General features: G+C 31.1%; 1 protein-coding gene across 1 annotated transcript in view; it reads left to right on the top strand.

Annotated features, from left to right (window-relative positions):
* The first annotated feature begins 201 nt into the window (after nucleotides 1-201).
* cmpy (crimpy) overlaps nucleotides 202-21427 on the top strand; it is a 150585-nt gene continuing 129359 nt past the window's right edge. Inside the window, exons 1-2 of the mRNA XM_073987856.1 lie at nucleotides 202-1001; nucleotides 10276-10406. Coding sequence (XP_073843957.1) covers nucleotides 805-1001; nucleotides 10276-10406 — 328 coding nt within the window. The 5' untranslated portion in view covers nucleotides 202-804. The remainder of the gene's footprint in view (nucleotides 1002-10275; nucleotides 10407-21427) is intronic.

Consider the following 21427-nt stretch of genomic DNA (forward strand, 5'->3'; position numbering starts at 1 on the left):
CAAACCAAAGAAAAACGAACTCAACTCCCCACTAGGAATGACTTCTTTTGAACAGTTTGCCTTTCTTATTGCATTCTTGGCCAAACAAAAAACGAAGTTTTGCCATAAAAATCTGTTTGCAGCTTAAACAAAAAACAAAAACAATAAGTTTTTACTAACTCTTTTTTTGTGTGTTTTCTCTTTCTTTTTGATATCTTTTTCAGAACAGCAGCAGCAACGGCATCGCCACGGCCATTATCAAAATTGCAAGGAGAGCAAGGAATATCTGAACAGCAAAATAATGTTCCACATTTGAAATGCCAGCAATAAACGAAATCATACGACGCACATAACTATTGTTCCACACCTCCCCCTACCATACAGCTGGCCCGCTCGGCGAGCTCAACTTGAAAATGCATTCTTCCATTTGCCAGGAAATGCACCTGCAGCCACCACAGTTGCTTCAATTGCTACAGAGACATAAATTTTGCTTAAGATAAAACTTTATAACAACAGACAATTGCAAAACACAAAATACTTTTTTTCTGTTTTGTTTTAAGTTTTGCCAGCAGTAGTCCAATTTACCTTTCTTCCTCTCCCTTTCTCCTTCACCCCTTTAAAGAGGAGTAACGATTCGTTGTATTTATTTTAACTTCAATTTCATTTTCATTTGGAGTTTGCTCATTGCTCTATGGTGTCATAAAGCTCAATAACTGCAGTGTTGAATACTGCAGAACCCTCAAACACACACACGTATAGATATTTATAAACATATACGGGTGCAACCATAAGTTTGCATTTGCTCAAAATCACCAAAAAACCAGAATGAGCTCAAAAACAGAATTTTGTTTTTTAAATCTACGAACCTACCTAATATATTTATGCTGCTATCTGCTGGTGGTGGTGGCAGCTGGTTCCCGGGTGGTCAATGGTTTGAAATGTTACTGCAATCCCAAGGAATGTGATGTTATCAGTTCACTGGATTGTCCTGGGAAGGGGCTGATCGTTTTGGATCCATGCAAGTAAGTAGAAGAGAAAAAAATCCTACAAAGATTCAATAAAAAATCCACGCCTAAAGGCCTTTAAAGGACCCAGAAAAATTCATTAAAAAATCCACGCCTAAAGGCCTTTAAAGGACCCAGAAAAATTCATTAAAAAATCCAAGCCTAAAGGACTTTAAAGGACCCAGAAAAATTCATTAAAAAATCCACGCCTAAAGGCCTTTAAAGGACCCAGAAAAATTCATTAAAAAATCCACGCCTAAAGGCCTTTAATGGACCCAGAAAAATTCATTAAAAAATCCACGCCTAAAGGCCTTTAAAGGACCCAGAAAAATTCATTAAAAAATCCACGCCTAAAGGCCTTAAAGGACCCAGAAAAATTCATTAAAAAATCCACGCCTAAAGGCCTTTAAAGGACCCAGAAAAATTCATTAAAAAATCCACGCCTAAAGGCCTTTAAAGGACCCAGAAAAATTCATTAAAAAATCCACGCCTAAAGGCCTTTAAAGGACCCAGAAAAATTCATTAAAAAATCCACGCCTAAAGGCCTTTAAAAGTCCTGGAAAAATTCATTAAAAAATCCACGCCTAAAGGCCTTTAAAAGTCCTGGAAAAATTCATTAAAAAATCCACGCCTAAAGGCCTTTAAAAGTCCTGGAAAAATTCATTAAAAAATCCACGCCTAAAGGCCTTTAAAAGTCCTGGAAAAATTCATTAAAAAATCCACGCCTAAAGGCCTTTAAAAGTCCTGGAAAAATTCATTAAAAAATCCACGCCTAAAGGCCTTTAAAAGTCCTGGAAAAATTCATTAATAAATCCACGCCTAAAGGCCTTTAAAAGTCCTGGAAAAATTCATTAATAAATCCACGCCTAAAGGCCTTTAAAAGTCCTGGAAAAATTCATTAAAAAATTCACGCCTAAAGGCCTTTAAAGGACCCAGAAAAATTCATTAAAAATCCACGCCTAAAGGCCTTTAAAGGACCCAGAAAAATTCATTAAAAAATCCACGCCTAAAGGCCTTTAAAGGACCCAGAAAAATTCATTAAAAAATCCACGCCTAAAGGCCTTTAAAGGACCCAGAAAAATTCATTAAAAAATCCACGCCTAAAGGCCTTTAAAGGACCCAGAAAAATTCATTAAAAAATCCACGCCTAAAGGCCTTTAAAGGACCCAGAAAAATTCATTAAAAAATCCACGCCTAAAGGCCTTTAAAGGACCCAGAAAAATTCATTAAAAAATCCACGCCTAAAGGCCTTTAAAGGACCCAGAAAAATTCATTAAAAAATCCACGCCTAAAGGCCTTTAAAGGACCCAGAAAAATTCATTAAAAAATCCACGCCTAAAGGCCTTTAAAGGACCCAGAAAAATTCATTAAAAAATCCAAGCCTAAAGGACTTTAAAGGACCCAGAAAAATTCATTAAAAAATCCACGCCTAAAGGCCTTTAAAGGACCCAGAAAAATTCATTAAAAAATCCACGCCTAAAGGCCTTTAATGGACCCAGAAAAATTCATTAAAAAATCCACGCCTAAAGGCCTTTAAAGGACCCAGAAAAATTCATTAAAAAATCCACGCCTAAAGGCCTTAAAGGACCCAGAAAAATTCATTAAAAAATCCACGCCTAAAGGCCTTTAAAGGACCCAGAAAAATTCATTAAAAAATCCACGCCTAAAGGCCTTTAAAGGACCCAGAAAAATTCATTAAAAAATCCACGCCTAAAGGCCTTTAAAGGACCCAGAAAAATTCATTAAAAAATCCACGCCTAAAGGCCTTTAAAGGACCCAGAAAATTTCATTAAAAAATCCACGCCTAAAGGCCTTTAAAGGACCCAGAAAAATTCATTAAAAAATCCACGCCCAGAAAAATTCATTAAAAAATCCACGCCTAAAGGCCTTTAAAGGACCCAGAAAAAATTCATTAAAAAATCCACGCCTAAAGGCCTTTAAAGGACCCAGAAAAATTCATTAAAAAATCCACGCCTAAAGGCCTTTAAAGGACCCAGAAAAATTCATTAAAAAATCCACGCCTAAAGGCCTTTAAAGGACCCAGAAAAATTCATTTAAAAATCCACGCCTAAAGGCCTTTAAAGGACCCAGAAAAATTCATTAAAAAATCCACGCCTAAAGGCCTTTAAAGCACCCAGAAAAATTAATTAAAAAATCCACGCCTAAAGGCCTTTAAAGCACCCAGAAAAATTCATTAAAAAATCCACGCCTAAAGGCCTTTAAAGCACCCAGAAAAATTCATTAAAAAATCCACGCCTAAAGGCCTTTAAAAGTCCTGGAAAAATTCATTAAAAAATCCACGCCTAAAGGCCTTTAAAAGTCCTGGAAAAATTCATTAAAAAATCCACGCCTAAAAGCCTTTAAAATTCCTGGAAAAATTCATTAAAAAATCCACGCCTAAAGGCCTTTAAAAGTCCTGGAAAAATTCATTAAAAAATCCACGCCTAAAGGCCTTTAAACGTCCTGGAAAAATTCATTAAAAAATCCACGCCTAAAGGCCTTTAAAAGTCCTGGAAAAATTCATTAAAAAATCCACGCCTAAAGGCCTTTAAAGGACCCAGAAAAATTCATTAAAAAATCCACGCCTAAAGGCCTTTAAAAGTGCCAGAAGAGGTCGTTAAAAAATCCACGCCTAAGGGCCTTTAAAATTGCCAGAAAAATTCATTAAAAAATCCACGCCTAAAGGCCTTTAAAAGTCCTGGAAAAATTCATTAAAAAATCCACGCCTAAAGGCCTTTAAAGGACCCAGAAAAATTCATTAAAAAATCCACGCCTAAAGGCCTTTAAAGGACCCAGAAAAATTCATTAAAAAATCCACGCCTAAAGGCCTTTAAAGGACCCAGAAAAAATTCATTAAAAAATCCACGCCTAAAGGCCTTTAAAAGTGCCAGAAGAGGTCGTTAAAAAATCCACGCCTAAGGGCCTTTAAAATTGCCAGAAAAATTCATTAAGAAATCCACGCCTAAAGGCCTTTAAAAGTCCTGGAAAAATTCATTAAGAAATCCACGCCTAAGGGCCTTTAAAATTGCCAGAAAAATTCATTAAGAAATCCACGCCTAAGGGCCTTTAAAATTGCCAGAAAAATTCATTAAGAAATCCACGCCTAAAGGCCTTTAAAAGTCCTGGAAAAATTCATTAAGAAATCCACGCCTAAAGGCCTTTAAAAGTCCTGGAAAAATTCATTAAAAAATCCACGCCTAAAGGCCTTTAAAAGTCCTGGAAAAATTCATTAAAAAATCCACGCCTAAAGGCCTTTAAAAGTCCTGGAAAAATTCATTAAAAAATCCACGCCTAAAGGCCTTTAAAAGTCCTGGAAAAATTCATTAAAAAATCCACGCCTAAAGGCCTTTAAAAGTCCTGGAAAAATTCATTAAAAAATCTACGCCTAAAGGCCTTTAAAAGTCCTGGAAAAATTCATTAAAAAATCTACGCCTAAAGGCCTTTAAAAGTCCTGGAAAAATTCATTAAAAAATCCACGCCTAAAGGACTTTAAAAGTCCTGGAAAAATTCATTAAAAAATCTACGCCTAAAGGCCTTTAAAAGTCCTGGAAAAATTCATTAAAAAATCCACGCCTAAAGGCCTTTAAAAGTCCTGGAAAAATTCATTAAAAAATCCACGCCTAAAGGCCTTTAAAAGTCCTGGAAAAATTCATTAAAAAATCCAAGCCTAAAGGACTTTAAAGGACCCAGAAAAATTCATTAAAAAATCCACGCCTAAAGGCCTTTAAAGGACCCAGAAAAATTCATTAAAAAATCCACGCCTAAAGGCCTTTAATGGACCCAGAAAAATTCATTAAAAAATCCACGCCTAAAGGCCTTTAAAGGACCCAGAAAAATTCATTAAAAAATCCACGCCTAAAGGCCTTAAAGGACCCAGAAAAATTCATTAAAAAATCCACGCCTAAAGGCCTTTAAAGGACCCAGAAAAATTCATTAAAAAATCCACGCCTAAAGGCCTTTAAAGGACCCAGAAAAATTCATTAAAAAATCCACGCCTAAAGGCCTTTAAAGGACCCAGAAAAATTCATTAAAAAATCCACGCCTAAAGGCCTTTAAAGGACCCAGAAAATTTCATTAAAAAATCCACGCCTAAAGGCCTTTAAAGGACCCAGAAAAATTCATTAAAAAATCCACGCCCAGAAAAATTCATTAAAAAATCCACGCCTAAAGGCCTTTAAAGGACCCAGAAAAAATTCATTAAAAAATCCACGCCTAAAGGCCTTTAAAGGACCCAGAAAAATTCATTAAAAAATCCACGCCTAAAGGCCTTTAAAGGACCCAGAAAAATTCATTAAAAAATCCACGCCTAAAGGCCTTTAAAGGACCCAGAAAAATTCATTTAAAAATCCACGCCTAAAGGCCTTTAAAGGACCCAGAAAAATTCATTAAAAAATCCACGCCTAAAGGCCTTTAAAGCACCCAGAAAAATTAATTAAAAAATCCACGCCTAAAGGCCTTTAAAGCACCCAGAAAAATTCATTAAAAAATCCACGCCTAAAGGCCTTTAAAGCACCCAGAAAAATTCATTAAAAAATCCACGCCTAAAGGCCTTTAAAAGTCCTGGAAAAATTTATTAAAAAATCCACGCCTAAAGGCCTTTAAAAGTCCTGGAAAAATTCATTAAAAAATCCACGCCTAAAGGCCTTTAAAAGTCCTGGAAAAATTCATTAAAAAATCCACGCCTAAAAGCCTTTAAAATTCCTGGAAAAATTCATTAAAAAATCCACGCCTAAAGGCCTTTAAAAGTCCTGGAAAAATTCATTAAAAAATCCACGCCTAAAGGCCTTTAAACGTCCTGGAAAAATTCATTAAAAAATCCACGCCTAAAGGCCTTTAAAAGTCCTGGAAAAATTCATTAAAAAATCCACGCCTAAAGGCCTTTAAAGGACCCAGAAAAATTCATTAAAAAATCCACGCCTAAAGGCCTTTAAAAGTGCCAGAAGAGGTCGTTAAAAAATCCACGCCTAAGGGCCTTTAAAATTGCCAGAAAAATTCATTAAAAAATCCACGCCTAAAGGCCTTTAAAAGTCCTGGAAAAATTCATTAAAAAATCCACGCCTAAAGGCCTTTAAAGGACCCAGAAAAATTCATTAAAAAATCCACGCCTAAAGGCCTTTAAAAGTGCCAGAAGAGGTCGTTAAAAAATCCACGCCTAAGGGCCTTTAAAATTGCCAGAAAAATTCATTAAAAAATCCACGCCTAAAGGCCTTTAAAAGTCCTGGAAAAATTCATTAAAAAATCCACGCCTAAAGGCCTTTAAAGGACCCAGAAAAATTCATTAAAAAATCCACGCCTAAAGGCCTTTAAAGGACCCAGAAAAATTCATTAAAAAATCCACGCCTAAAGGCCTTTAAAAGTGCCAGAAGAGGTCGTTAAAAAATCCACGCCTAAGGGCCTTTAAAATTGCCAGAAAAATTCATTAAGAAATCCACGCCTAAAGGCCTTTAAAAGTCCTGGAAAAATTCATTAAGAAATCCACGCCTAAGGGCCTTTAAAATTGCCAGAAAAATTCATTAAGAAATCCACGCCTAAAGGCCTTTAAAAGTCCTGGAAAAATTCATTAAGAAATCCACGCCTAAAGGCCTTTAAAAGTCCTGGAAAAATTCATTAAAAAATCCACGCCTAAAGGCCTTTAAAAGTCCTGGAAAAATTCATTAAAAAATCCACGCCTAAAGGCCTTTAAAAGTCCTGGAAAAATTCATTAAAAAATCCACGCCTAAAGGCCTTTAAAAGTCCTGGAAAAATTCATTAAAAAATCCACGCCTAAAGGCCTTTAAAAGTCCTGGAAAAATTCATTAAAAAATCTACGCCTAAAGGCCTTTAAAAGTCCTGGAAAAATTCATTAAAAAATCTACGCCTAAAGGCCTTTAAAAGTCCTGGAAAAATTCATTAAAAAATCCACGCCTAAAGGACTTTAAAAGTCCTGGAAAAATTCATTAAAAAATCTACGCCTAAAGGCCTTTAAAAGTCCTGGAAAAATTCATTAAAAAATCCACGCCTAAAGGCCTTTAAAAGTCCTGGAAAAATTCATTAAAAAATCCACGCCTAAAGGCCTTTAAAAGTCCTGGAAAAATTCATTAAAAAATCCACGCCTAAAGGCCTTTAAAAGTCCTGGAAAAAATTCATTAAAAAATCCACGCCTAAAGGCCTTTAAAAGTCCTGGAAAAAATTCATTAAAAAATCCACGCCTAAAGGCCTTTAAAAGTCCTGGAAAAATTCATTAAAAAATCTACGCCTAAAGGCCTTTAAAAGTCCTGGAAAAATTCATTAAAAAATCCACGCCTAAAGGACTTTAAAAGTCCTGGAAAAATTCATTAAAAAATCTACGCCTAAAGGCCTTTAAAAGTCCTGGAAAAATTCATTAAAAAATCCACGCCTAAAGGCCTTTAAAAGTCCTGGAAAAATTCATTAAAAAATCCACGCCTAAAGGCCTTTAAAAGTCCTGGAAAAATTCATTAAAAAATCCACGCCTAAAGGCCTTTAAAAGTCCTGGAAAAAATTCATTAAAAAATCCACGCCTAAAGGCCTTTAAAAGTCCTGGAAAAAATTCATTAAAAAATCCACGCCTAAAGGCCTTTAAAAGTCCTGGAAAAATTCATTAAAAAATCCACGCCTAAAGGCCTTTAAAAGTCCTGGAAAAATTCATTAAAAAATCCACGCCTAAAGGCCTTTAAAAGTCCTGGAAAAATTCATTAAAAAATCCACGCCTAAAGGCCTTTAAAAGTCCTGGAAAAATTCATTAAAAAATCCACGCCTAAAGGCCTTTAAAAGTCCTGGAAAAATTCATTAAAAAATCCACGCCTAAAGGCCTTTAAAAGTCCTGGAAAAATTCATTAAAAAATCCACGCCTAAAGGCCTTTAAAAGTCCTGGAAAAATTCATTAATAAATCCACGCCTAAAGGCCTTTAAAAGTCCTGGAAAAATTCATTAAAAAATTCACGCCTAAAGGCCTTTAAAGGACCCAGAAAAATTCATTAAAAAATCCACGCCTAAAGGCCTTTAAAGGACCCAGAAAAATTCATTAAAAAATCCACGCCTAAAGGCCTTTAAAGGACCCAGAAAAATTCATTAAAAAATCCACGCCTAAAGGCCTTTAAAGGACCCAGAAAAATTCATTAAAAAATCCACGCCTAAAGGCCTTTAAAGGACCCAGAAAAATTCATTAAAAAATCCACGCCTAAAGGCCTTTAAAGGACCCAGAAAAATTCATTAAAAAATCCACGCCTAAAGGCCTTTAAAGGACCCAGAAAAATTCATTAAAAAATCCACGCCTAAAGGCCTTTAAAGGACCCAGAAAAATTCATTAAAAAATCCACGCCTAAAGGCCTTTAAAGGACCCAGAAAAATTCATTAAAAAATCCACGCCTAAAGGCCTTTAAAGGACCCAGAAAAATTCATTAAAAAATCCACGCCTAATGGCCTTTAAAGGTCTTTGAAAAATTCATTAAAAAATCCACGCCTAATGGCCTTTAAAGGTCTTTGAAAAATTCATTAAAAAATCCACGCCTAATGGCCTTTAAAGGTCTTTGAAAAATTCATTAAAAAATCAACGCCTAAAGGCCTTTAAAAGTCGTAGAAAAATTCATTAAAAAATCCACGCGTAAAGGCCTTTAAAAGTCGTAGAAAAATTTATTAAAAAATCCACGGATAAAGGCATTTAAAAGCGTAGAAAAATTCATTAAAAAATCCACGCCTAAAGGCCTTTAAAAGTCGTAGAAAAATTCATTAAAAAATCCACGCCTAAAGGCCTTTAAAAGTCGTAGAAAAATTTATTAAAAAATCCACGGATAAAGGCATTTAAAAGCGTAGAAAAATTCATTAAAAAATCCACGCCTAAAGGCCTTTAAAAGTCCTCATTAAAAAATCCACGCCTAAAGGCCTTTAAAAGTCCTGGAAAAATTCATTAAAAAATCCACGCCTAAAGGCCTTTAAAAGTCCTGGAAAAATTCATTAATAAATCCACGCCTAAAGGCCTTTAAAAGTCCTGGAAAAATTCATTAAAAAATTCACGCCTAAAGGCCTTTAAAGGACCCAGAAAAATTCATTAAAAAATCCACGCCTAAAGGCCTTTAAAGGACCCAGAAAAATTCATTAAAAAATCCACGCCTAAAGGCCTTTAAAGGACCCAGAAAAATTCATTAAAAAATCCACGCCTAAAGGCCTTTAAAGGACCCAGAAAAATTCATTAAAAAATCCACGCCTAAAGGCCTTTAAAGGACCCAGAAAAATTCATTAAAAAATCCACGCCTAAAGGCCTTTAAAGGACCCAGAAAAATTCATTAAAAAATCCACGCCTAAAGGCCTTTAAAGGACCCAGAAAAATTCATTAAAAAATCCACGCCTAAAGGCCTTTAAAGGACCCAGAAAAATTCATTAAAAAATCCACGCCTAAAGGCCTTTAAAGGACCCAGAAAAATTCATTAAAAAATCCACGCCTAAAGGCCTTTAAAGGACCCAGAAAAATTCATTAAAAAATCCACGCCTAATGGCCTTTAAAGGTCTTTGAAAAATTCATTAAAAAATCCACGCCTAATGGCCTTTAAAGGTCTTTGAAAAATTCATTAAAAAATCCACGCCTAATGGCCTTTAAAGGTCTTTGAAAAATTCATTAAAAAATCAACGCCTAAAGGCCTTTAAAAGTCGTAGAAAAATTCATTAAAAAATCCACGCGTAAAGGCCTTTAAAAGTCGTAGAAAAATTTATTAAAAAATCCACGGATAAAGGCATTTAAAAGCGTAGAAAAATTCATTAAAAAATCCACGCCTAAAGGCCTTTAAAAGTCGTAGAAAAATTCATTAAAAAATCCACGCCTAAAGGCCTTTAAAAGTCGTAGAAAAATTTATTAAAAAATCCACGGATAAAGGCATTTAAAAGCGTAGAAAAAATCATTAAAAAATCCACGCCTAAAGGCCTTTAAAAGTCCTCATTAAAAAATCCACGCCTAAAGGCCTTTAAAAGTCCTGGAAAAATTCATTAAAAAATCCACGCCTAAAGGCCTTTAAAAATCCTGGAAAAATTCATTAAAAAATCCACGCCTAAAGGCCTTTAAAAGTCCTGGAAAAATTCATTAAAAAATCAACGCTTAAAGGCCTTTAAAAGTCCTGGAAAAATTCATTAAAAAATCCACGCCTAAAGGCCTTTAAAAGTCCTGGAAAAATTCATTAAAAAATCCACGCCTAAAGGCCTTTAAAGGACCCAGAAAAATTCATTAAAAAATCCACGCCTAATGGCCTTTGAAACACTTTAAAAAAATTATTTACTGACAATTATTTTTTTATTATTTTTCTTACAGCTGCTGTCCAATCTGCGCCAAAACAGTTGGTGAGGTATGTGGCGGTCCGGGCGATTTTTCAGGACGCTGTGAACCACCGTTGAAATGTGTGGCAAAATTACCAACAGCCAATGCGCTAGGAGTGTGTATGGGTAAGTCTAAAAAGATTTTCGAAAAATTTCAAATTTTTAAAAAATTATATTGGTTGAAAAATCTTAAATTTTAAATGCAAAAATAAAATTTTGCCAGCAGTAATAAAGAATAATCTCATACATTTTCATGGTATAATTTAAAATAATGTTTATTTTACATGACATCTGAGATAAGATTTGACAAATATTTGCTAAAAAATCTTGCAAAAATTTGCTTTGGCATTTCTTCCCCCTATTCTTGGAAGAACATGATATGCCAGTCGTTGACAAAAATAAATAAATACGCCAAATCGCAACAGCAGATATGTGACATGCTTCATACAGTCGGCGCGTATAATTTGCAGCAATATCTTTATCACGTCCGCAAAAAACAAGAACAAAAATCAGCTAGAACAAAACGTTTTGTAGAAAATGTAAAGTGTTAAGTCAGAAATTTGTCTGAAACGGAAACAACGGAAGTTGTGGCTTAAATTGTGGCACCCTCAGACCCAATACCACAAAACATAGACAACATAGACTTATCATTTGAATGGAATTATGACAATTTAAATGTCAAATTTCCATCCTTTTCAAGGGCCATTAACCCTACCATTTTTTTTGCCTATTTTCTTTCATTTTATTTTCTCCCCTCATGTTGCCCCTTGGCTCTATGCGTTGAAAAAAAAAAAAACAATTTCCATCTTGATAGTAGCTGGGAGACAAAAAAACTTGGCATGTATCCGTTAAATGAGAGCTTTTACACATATCATGGAAAATAAAATTTGATATCATCAAAATGATGGAATAATAGGGTGGATTTCGAAACAATATAATGGGTCTTTGATTTTTTTCCTAAAAAATTATTTAAAATTAACCACGCCTTGTGTGGTTCCTAAAAAAATTATTTAAAACTAACCACGCCTTGTGTGGTCCCTAAAAAAATTATTTAAAATTAACCACGCCTTGTGTGGTCCTTGAAAAAATTATTTAAAACTAACCACGCCTTGTGTGGTCCCTAAAAAAATTATTTAAAATTAACCACGCCTTGTGTGGTCCTTGAAAAAATTATTTAAAATTAACCACGCCTTGTGTGGTCCTTGAAAAAATTATTTAAAATTAACCACGCCTTGTGTGGTCCTTGAAAAAATTATTTAAAATTAACCACGCCTTGTGTGGTCCTTGAAAAAATTATTTAAAATTAACCACGCCTTGTGTGGTCCTTGAAAAAATTATTTAAAATTAACCACGCCTTGTGTGGTCCTTGAAAAAATTATTTAAAATGAACCACGCCTTGTGTGGTCCTTGAAAAAATTATTTAAAATGAACCACGCCTTGTGTGGTCCTTGAAAAAATTATTTAAAATTAACCACGCCTTGTGTGGTTCCTAAAAAAATAATTTAAAATTAACTACGCCTTGTGTGGTTCCTAAAAAAATAATTTAAAATTAACCACGCCTTGTTTGGTCCTTAAAAAAATTATTTAAAATTAACCACGCCTTGTGTGGTTCCTAAAAAAATTATTTAAAATTAACCACACCTTGTGTGGTTCCTAAAAAAATTATTTAAAATTAACCACACCTTGTGTGGTTCCTAAAAAATTATTTAAAATTAACCACGCCTTGTGTGGTTCTTAAAAAAATTATTTAAAATTAACCACGCCTTGTGAGGTCCTTGAAAAAATTATTTAAAATTAACCACGCCTTGTGTGGTCCTTGAAAAAATTATTTAAAATTAACCACGCCTTGTGTGGTCCTTGAAAAAATTATTTAAAATTAACCACTCCTTGTGTGGTCCTTGAAAAAATTATTTAAAATTAACCACGCCTTGTGTGGTCCTTGAAAAAATTATTTAAAATCAACCACGCCTTGTGTGGTCCTTGAAAAAATTATTTAGAATTAGCCACGCCTTGTGTGGTCCTTGAAAAAATTATTTAAAATTAACCACGCCTTGTGTGGCCCTTGAAAAAATTATTTAAAATTTACCACGCCTTGTGTGGTCCTTGAAAAAATTATTTAAAATTAACCACGCCTTGTGTGGTCCTTGAAAAATTATTTAAAATTAAACACGCCGTGTGTGGTCCTTGGAAAAATTATATAAAATTTACCACGCTCCAGCCTATTATCTGTATATTCCCCAAAGCCATACAACCATATGTATGTATGTACTTTCTATATATTCATAAGTATTTATGTGTAGTTGAAATATGTTTTTGAAATGTGGTTTTGTGATTGCCACAAAAATGCCTTGGGTCATGATATAACCCTTTTTTGTCCGCCACTCACACGCCGCCTACCCTCCCTCAACATGGATTTCGTCATACCAGCTGCCATTGCCAAAAATGCTTCTGGCAATAATTCTGTTTCCGAAATTACCATTGACATATGCATTACCCCATAATGTGTTTGTTTCGTTTTTTATAGACGTTCTGCATCAATGTTTTTTAACCCAAACATATCAAATATGGTAGGGCATAGTTTTCGGGGGGGATGAGCATTTCATTTTGTCATTTTATTTTTTGTTGCCTTTTAGTGACTTTCTTTCTTTTTGGTGGTGGGTGAAGGCTTGAAGCTTCTGTTGTCTGCTATTTATAGCTGGTGCTATCATAACCATAGGGCTAAATGTCTTTGTCTTTTTGTGTTATTGTCATAATTTTGGCGATGCGTTGCCTATTTGTAGGCGTTTTGTATGTTTTCATCGTTTTTATGGCCTATCATAAAAATGCGCTAAAATAGTCATACGCAGTATTTTTTGCTAAAATTTGTCCAATCGTTTGCCAAAATTGATGAATATTTTTTCTGCTGAAGATAAAGGATTTTCTGAGACACGTTTTGGAAAATTGACATACGCAGATGATTATCGGAGAACGGAGAGACTATACAATTTATGTTTTATGTAAATTTTTGCACTGTAAACGAAACAATAAACACTTTCGGCAGGGGGAAAAGGGCATAAAATATAAAGAAATAACAATTGAAAGTCATAAAAAATGAGCGTAAATGACTATTTTTGCAAAATGGTAAGGTCCCTTATTAAGAGGGTTAATTGTCATATATAGATTTCTAACAAAGTTTTGAAAAGAATTGTGTAATAACTTTTTCAGGAAACCAAATAAGGCAAGATTAATATAAAATAACTAGCGGACCCGGCGAACTTCGTCTCGCTATTAAGGAATAACATTTCATACAAAAACTCAATTTTCGATTTTTCCAATTTTCCGACTTTTCCAGAGATACTTTCCAAAATTTTCTTACGTAAAAACCTTCTTCTCGCAAATACGAATAACTGACAAAAAATTTTACAGAAATCGGCCTAGCCGTTCTCATTTTATGAATTACTATACATTTTTTACACCATTTTTATATATATAGATATTTTCAGGGACCAGATAAGGCGTAGTTAATTTTAAATATTTTTTTTTCAAATACAACACAAGCCGTGGTTCATTTTAAATAATTTTTCTAAAGGTAACACAAGGCGTGGTTAAATTTTAATAATTTTTCTAAACGCAACACAAGGCGCGGATAATTTTAAATATTTTTTTCTGAAAGCAATATATGGCGCGGTTAATTTTAAATAATTTTTCTAAAGACAACACAAGGAATGGTCAATTTTAATTAATTTTTCTAAAGGCAGCACGAGGCGTGGTTAATTTTAAGTAATTTTTCTAAAGGCGTGGTTAATTTTAAATAATTTTTCTAAAGGCGTGGTTAATTTTAAATAATTTTTCTAAGGCGTGGTTAATTTTAAATAATTTTTCTAAAGGCGTGGTTAATTTTAAATAATTTTTCTAAAGGCGTGGTTAATTTTAAATAATTTTTCTAAAGGCGTGGTTAATTTTAAATAATTTTTCTAAAGGCGTGGTTAATTTTAAATAATTTTTCTAAAGGCGTGGTTAATTTTAAATAATTTTTCTAAAGGCGTGGTTAATTTTAAATAATTTTTCTAAAGGCGTGGTTAATTTTAAATAATTTTTCTAAAGGCGTGGTTAATTTTATATAATTTTTCTAAAGGCGTGGTTAATTTTAAATATTTTTTCTAAAGGCGTGGTTAATTTTAAATATTTTTTCTAAAGGCGTGGTTAATTTTAAATAATTTTTCTAAAGGCGTGGTTAATTTTAAATATTTTTTCTAAAGGCGTGGTTAATTTTAAGTAATTTTTCTAAAGGCGTGGTTAATTTTAAATAATTTTTCTAAAGGCGTGGTTAATTTTAAATAATTTTTCTAAAGGCGTGGTTAATTTTAAATAATTTTTCTAAAGGCGTGGTTAATTTTAAATAATTTTTCTAAAGGCGTGGTTAATTTTAAATAATTTTTCTAAAGGCGTGGTTAATTTTAAATAATTTTTCTAAAGGCGTGGTTAATTTTAAATAATTTTTCTAAAGGCGTGGTTAATTTTAAATAATTTTTCTAAAGGCGTGGTTAATTTTAAATAATTTTTCTAAAGGCGTGGTTAATTTTAAATAATTTTTCTAAAGGCGTGGTTAATTTTAAATAATTTTTCTAAAGGCGTGGTTAATTTTAAATAATTTTTCTAAAGGCGTGGTTAATTTTAAATAATTTTTCTAAAGGCGTGGTTAATTTTAAATAATTTTTCTAAAGGCGTGGTTAATTTTTCTAAAGGCGTGGTTAATTTTAAATAATTTTTCTAAAGGCGTGGTTAATTTTAAATAATTTTTCTAGAGACGTGGTTAGTTTTAAATAATTTTTCTAAAGGCGTGGTTAATTTTAAATAATTTTTCTAAAGGCGTGGTTAATTTTAAATAATTTTTCTAAAGGCGTGGTTAATTTTAAATAATTTTTATAAAGGCGTGGTTAATTTTAAATAATTTTTCTAAAGGCGTGGTTAATTTTAAATAATTTTTCTAAAGGCGTGGTTAATTTTAAATAATTTTTCTAAAGGCGTGGTTAATTTTAAATAATTTTTCTAAAGGCGTGGTTAATTTTAAATAATTTTTCTAAAGGCGAGGTTAATTTTAAATAATTTTTCTAAAGGCGTGGTTAATTTTAAATAATTTTTCTAAAGGCGTGGTTAATTTTAAATAATTTTTCTAAAGGCGAGGTTAATTTTAAATAATTTTTCTAAAGGCGTGGTTAATTTTAAATAATTTTTCTAAAGGCGTGGTTAATTTTAAATAATTTTTCTAAAGGCGTGGTTAATTTTAAATAATTTTTCTAAAGGCGTGGATAATTTTAAATAATTTTTCTAAAGGCGTGGTTAATTTTAAATAATTTTTCTAAAGGCGTGGTTAATTTTAAATAATTTTTCTAAAGGCGTGGTTAATTTTAAATAATTTTTCTAAAGGCGTGGTTAATTTTAAATAATTTTTCTAAAGGCGTGGTTAATTTTAAATAATTTTTCTAAAGGCGTGGTTAATTTTAAATAATTTTTCTAAAGGCGTGGTTAATTTTAAATAGTTTTTCTAAAGGCGTGGTTAATTTTAAATAATTTTTCTAAAGGCGAGGTTAATTTTAAATAATTTTTCTAAAGGCGTGGTTAATTTTAAATAATTTTTCTAAAGGCGTGGTTAATTTTAAATAATTTTTCTAAAGGCGTGGTTAATTTTAAATAATTTTTCTAAAGGCGTGGTTAATTTTAAATAATTTTTCTAAAGGCGTGGTTAATTTTAAATAATTTTTCTAAAGGCGTGGTTAATTTTAAATAATTTTTCTAAAGGCGTGGTTAATTTTAAATAATTATTCTAAAGGCGTGGTTAATTTTAAATAATTTTTCTAAAGGCGTGGTTAATTTTAAATAATTTTTCTAAAGGCGTGGTTAATTTTAAATAATTTTTCTAAAGGCGTGGTTAATTTTAAATAATTTTTCTAAAGGCGTGGTTAATTTTAAATAGTTTTTCTAAAGGCGTGGTTAATTTTAAATAATTATTCTAAAGGCGTGGTTAATTTTAAATAATTTTTCTAAAGGCGTGGTTAATTTTAAATAATTTTTCTAAAGGCGTGGTTAATTTTAAATAATTTTTCTAAAGGCGTGGTTAATTTTAAATAATTTTTCTAAAGGCGTGGTTAATTTTAAATAATTTTTCTAAAGGCGTGGTTAATTTTAAATAATTTTTCTAAAGGCGTGGTTAATTTTAAATAATTTTTCTAAAGGCGTGGTTAATTTTAAATAATTTTTCTAAAGGCGTGGTTAATTTTAAATAATTTTTCTAAAGGCGTGGTTAATTTTAAATAATTTTTCTAAAGGCGTGGTTAATTTTAAATAATTTTTCTAAAGGCGTGGTTAATTTTAAATAATTTTTCTAAAGGCGTGGTTAATTTTATATAATTTTTCTAAAGGCGTGGTTAATTTTAAATATTTTTTCTAAAGGCGTGGTTAATTTTAAATATTTTTTCTAAAGGCGTGGTTAATTTTAAATAATTTTTCTAAAGGCGTGGTTAATTTTAAATATTTTTTCTAAAGGCGTGGTTAATTTTAAATAATTTTTCTAAAGGCGTGGTTAATTTTAAATAATTTTTCTAAAGGCGTGGTTAATTTTAAGTAATTTTTCTAAAGGCGTGGTTAATTTTAAATAATTTTTCTAAAGGCGTGGTTAATTTTAAATAATTTTTCTAAAGGCGTGGTTAATTTTAAATAATTTTTCTAAAGGCGTGGTTAATTTTAAATAATTTTTCTAAAGGCGTGGTTAATTTTAAATAATTTTTCTAAAGGCGTGGTTAATTTTAAATAATTTTTCTAAAGGCGTGGTTAATTTTAAATAATTTTTCTAAAGGCGTGGTTAATTTTAAATAATTTTTCTAAAGGCGTGGTTAATTTTAAATAATTTTTCTAAAGGCGTGGTTAATTTTAAATAATTTTTCTAAAGGCGTGGTTAATTTTAAATAATTTTTCTAAAGGCGTGGTTAATTTTAAATAATTTTTCTAAAGGCGTGGTTAATTTTAAATAATTTTTCTAGAGGCGTGGTTAGTTTTAAATAATTTTTCTAAAGGCGTGGTTAATTTTAAATAATTTTTCTAAAGGCGTGGTTAATTTTAAATAATTTTTCTAAAGGCGTGGTTAATTTTAAATAATTTTTCTAAAGGCGTGGTTAATTTTAAATAATTTTTCTAAAGGCGTGGTTAATTTTAAATAATTTTTCTAAAGGCGAGGTTAATTTTAAATAATTTTTCTAAAGGCGTGGTTAATTTTAAATAATTTTTCTAAAGGCGTGGTTAATTTTAAATAATTTTTCTAAAGGCGAGGTTAATTTTAAATAATTTTTCTAAAGGCGTGGTTAATTTTAAATAATTTTTCTAAAGGCGTGGTTAATTTTAAATAATTTTTCTAAAGGCGTGGTTAATTTTAAATAATTTTTCTAAAGGCGTGGTTAATTTTAAATAATTTTTCTAAAGGCGTGGTTAATTTTAAATAATTTTTCTAAAGGCGTGGTTAATTTTAAATAATTTTTCTAAAGGCGTGGTTAATTTTAAATAATTTTTCTAAAGGCGTGGTTAATTTTAAATAATTTTTCTAAAGGCGTGGTTAATTTTAAATAATTTTTCTAAAGGCGTGGTTAATTTTAAATAATTTTTCTAAAGGCGTGGTTAATTTTAAATAATTTTTCTAAAGGCGTGGTTAATTTTAAATAATTTTTCTAAAGGCGTGGTTAATTTTAAATAGTTTTTCTAAAGGCGTGGTTAATTTTAAATAATTTTTCTAAAGGCGAGGTTAATTTTAAATAATTTTTCTAAAGGCGTGGTTAATTTTAAATAATTTTTCTAAAGGCGTGGTTAATTTTAAATAATTTTTCTAAAGGCGTGGTTAATTTTAAATAATTTTTCTAAAGGCGTGGTTAATTTTAAATAATTTTTCTAAAGGCGTGGTTAATTTTAAATAATTTTTCTAAAGGCGTGGTTAATTTTAAATAATTTTTCTAAAGGCGTGGTTAATTTTAAATAATTATTCTAAAGGCGTGGTTAATTTTAAATAATTTTTCTAAAGGCGTGGTTAATTTTAAATAATTTTTCTAAAGGCGTGGTTAATTTTAAATAATTTTTCTAAAGGCGTGGTTAATTTTAAATAATTTTTCTAAAGGCGTGGTTAATTTTAAATAGTTTTTCTAAAGGCGTGGTTAATTTTAAATAATTATTCTAAAGGCGTGGTTAATTTTAAATAATTTTTCTAAAGGCGTGGTTAATTTTAAATAATTTTTCTAAAGGCGTGGTTAATTTTAAATAATTTTTCTAAAGGCGTGGTTAATTTTAAATAATTTTTCTAAAGGCGTGGTTAATTTTAAATAATTTTTCTAAAGGCGTGGTTAATTTTAAATAATTTTTCTAAAGGCGTGGTTAATTTTAAATAATTTTTCTAAAGGCGTGGTTAATTTTAAATAATTTTTCTAAAAGCGTGATTAATTTTAAATAATTTTTCTAAAGGCGTGGTTAATTTTAAATAATTTTTCTAAAGGCGCGGTTAATTTTAAATAATTTTTCTAAAGGCGTGGTTAATTTTAAATAATCTTTCTAAAGGCGTGGTTAATTTTAAATAATTTTTCTAAAGGCGTGGTTAATTTTAAATAATTTTTCTAAAGGCGTGGTTAATTTTAAATAATTTTTCTAAAGGCAACACAAGGCGTGGTTAATTTTAAATAATTTTTCTAAAGGCGTGGTTAATTTTAAATAATTTTTCTAAAGGCGTGGTTAATTTTAAATAATTTTTCTAAAGGCAACACAAGGCGTGGTTAATTTTAAATAATTTTTCTAAAGGCGTGGTTAATTTTAAATAATTTTTCTAAAGGCAACACAAGGCGTGGTTAATTTTAAATAATTTTTCTAAAGGCGTGGTTAATTTTAAATAATTTTTCTAAAGGCAACACAAGGCGTGGTTAATTTTAAATAATTTTTCTAAAGGCGTGGTTAATTTTAAATAATTTTTCTAAAGGCGTGGTTAATTTTAAATAATTTTTCTAAAGGCGTGGTTAATTTTAAATAATTTTTCTGAAGGCAACACAAGGCGTGGTTAATTTGAAATAATTTTTCTAAAGGCAACACAAGGCGTGGTTAATTTTAAATAATTTTTCTAAAGGCGTGGTTAATTTTAAATAATTTTTCTAAAGGCGTGGTTAATTTTAAATAATTTTTCTAAAGGCAACACAAGGCGTGGTTAATTTTAAATAATTTTTCTAAAGGCATCACAAGGCGTGGTTAATTTTACATAATTTTTCTAAAGGCAACACAAGGCGTGGTTAATTTTAAATAATTTTTCTAAAGGCAACACAAGGCGTGGTTAATTTTAAATAATTTTTCTAAAGGCAACACAAGGCGTGGTTAATTTTAAATAATTTTTCTAAAGGCAACACAAGGCGTGGTTAATTTTAAATAATTTTTCTAAAGGCAACACCATTCGTGGTTAATTTTAAATAATTTTTCTAAAGGCAACACAAGGCGTGGTTAATTTTAAATAATTTTTCTAAAGGCAACACAAGGCGTGGTTAATTTTAAATAATTTTTCTAAAGGCATCACAAGGCGTGGTTAATTTTACATAATTTTTCTAAAGGCAACACAAGGCGTGGTTAATTTTAAATAATTTTTCTAAAGGCAACACAAGGCGTGGTTAATTTTAAATAATTTTTCTAAAGGCAACACAAGGCGTGGTTAATTTTAAATAATTTTTCTAAAGGCAACACAAGGCGTGGTTAATTTTAAATAATTTTTCTAAAGGCATCACAAGGCGTGGTTAATTTTACATAATTTTTCTAAAGGCAACACAAGGCGTGGTTAATTTTAAATAATTTTTCTAAAGGCAACACAAGGCGTGGTTAATTTTAAATAATTTTTCTAAAGGCAACACAAGGCGTGGTTAATTTTAAATAATTTTTCTAAAGGCAACACCATTCGTGGTTAATTTTAAATAATTTTTCTAAAGGCAACACAAGGCGTGGTTAATTTTAAATAATTTTTCTAAAGGCAACACAAGGCGTGCTTAATTTTCTAAAGACAACACATGGCGTGGTTAATTTTAAATAATTTTTCTAAAGGCAACACAGGGCGTGTTTAATTTTAAATAATTTTTCTAAAGGCAACACAAGGCGTGGTTAATTTTAAATAATTTTTCTAAAGGCAACACAAGGCGTGGTCAATTTTAAATAATTTTTCTAAAGGCAACACAGGGCGTGTTTAATTTTAAATAATTTTTCTAAAGGCAACACAAGGCGTGGTTAACTTTAAATAATTTTTCTAAAGGCAACACAAGGCGTGGTTAATTTTAAATAATTTTTCTAAAGGCAACACAAGGCGTGGTTAATTTTAAAAATTTTTTCTAAAGGCCACGCAAGGCGTGGTTAATTTTAAATAATTTTTCTAAAGGCCACGCAAGGCGTGGTTAATTTTAAATAATTTTTCTAAAGGCCACGCAAGGCGTGGTTAATTTTAAATAATTTTTCTAAAGGCCACGCAAGGCGTGGTTAATTTTAAATAATTTTTCTAAAGGCCACGCAAGGCGTGGTTAATTTTAAATAATTTTTCTAAAGGCCACGCAAGGCGTGGTTAATTTTAAATAATTTTTCTAAAGGCCACGCAAGGAGTGGTTAATTTTAAATAATTTTTCTAAAGGCCACGCAAGGCGTGGTTAATTTTAAATAATTTTTCTAAAGGCCACGCAAGGCGTGGTTAATTTTAAATAATTTTTCTAAAGGCCACGCAAGGCGTGGTTAATTTTAAATAATTTTTCTAAAGGCCACGCAAGGCGTGGTTAATTTTAAATAATTTTTCTAAAGGCCACGCAAGGCGTGGTTAATTTTAAATAATTTTTCTAATGGCAACGCAAGGCGTGGTTAATTTTAAATAATTTTTCTAAAGGCAGCACAAGGCGTGGTTAATTTTAAATAATTTTTCTAAAGGCCACGCAAGACGTGGTTAATTTTAAATAATTTTTCTAAAGGCAGCACAAGGCGTGGTTAATTTTAAATAATTTTTCTAAAGGCCACGCAAGGCGTGGTTAATTTTAAATAATTTTTCTAAAGGCAACACAAAGCGTGGTTAATTTTAAATAATTTTTCTAAAGGCAACATAAGGCGTGGCTAATTTTAAATAATTTTTCTAAAGGCAA

The sequence above is a fragment of the Musca autumnalis genome, unplaced genomic scaffold (assembly GCF_047663935.1).
Source record: "Musca autumnalis isolate F117 unplaced genomic scaffold, ASM4766393v1 scaffold_4, whole genome shotgun sequence".
NCBI classification, from domain to species: domain Eukaryota; kingdom Metazoa; phylum Arthropoda; class Insecta; order Diptera; family Muscidae; genus Musca; species Musca autumnalis.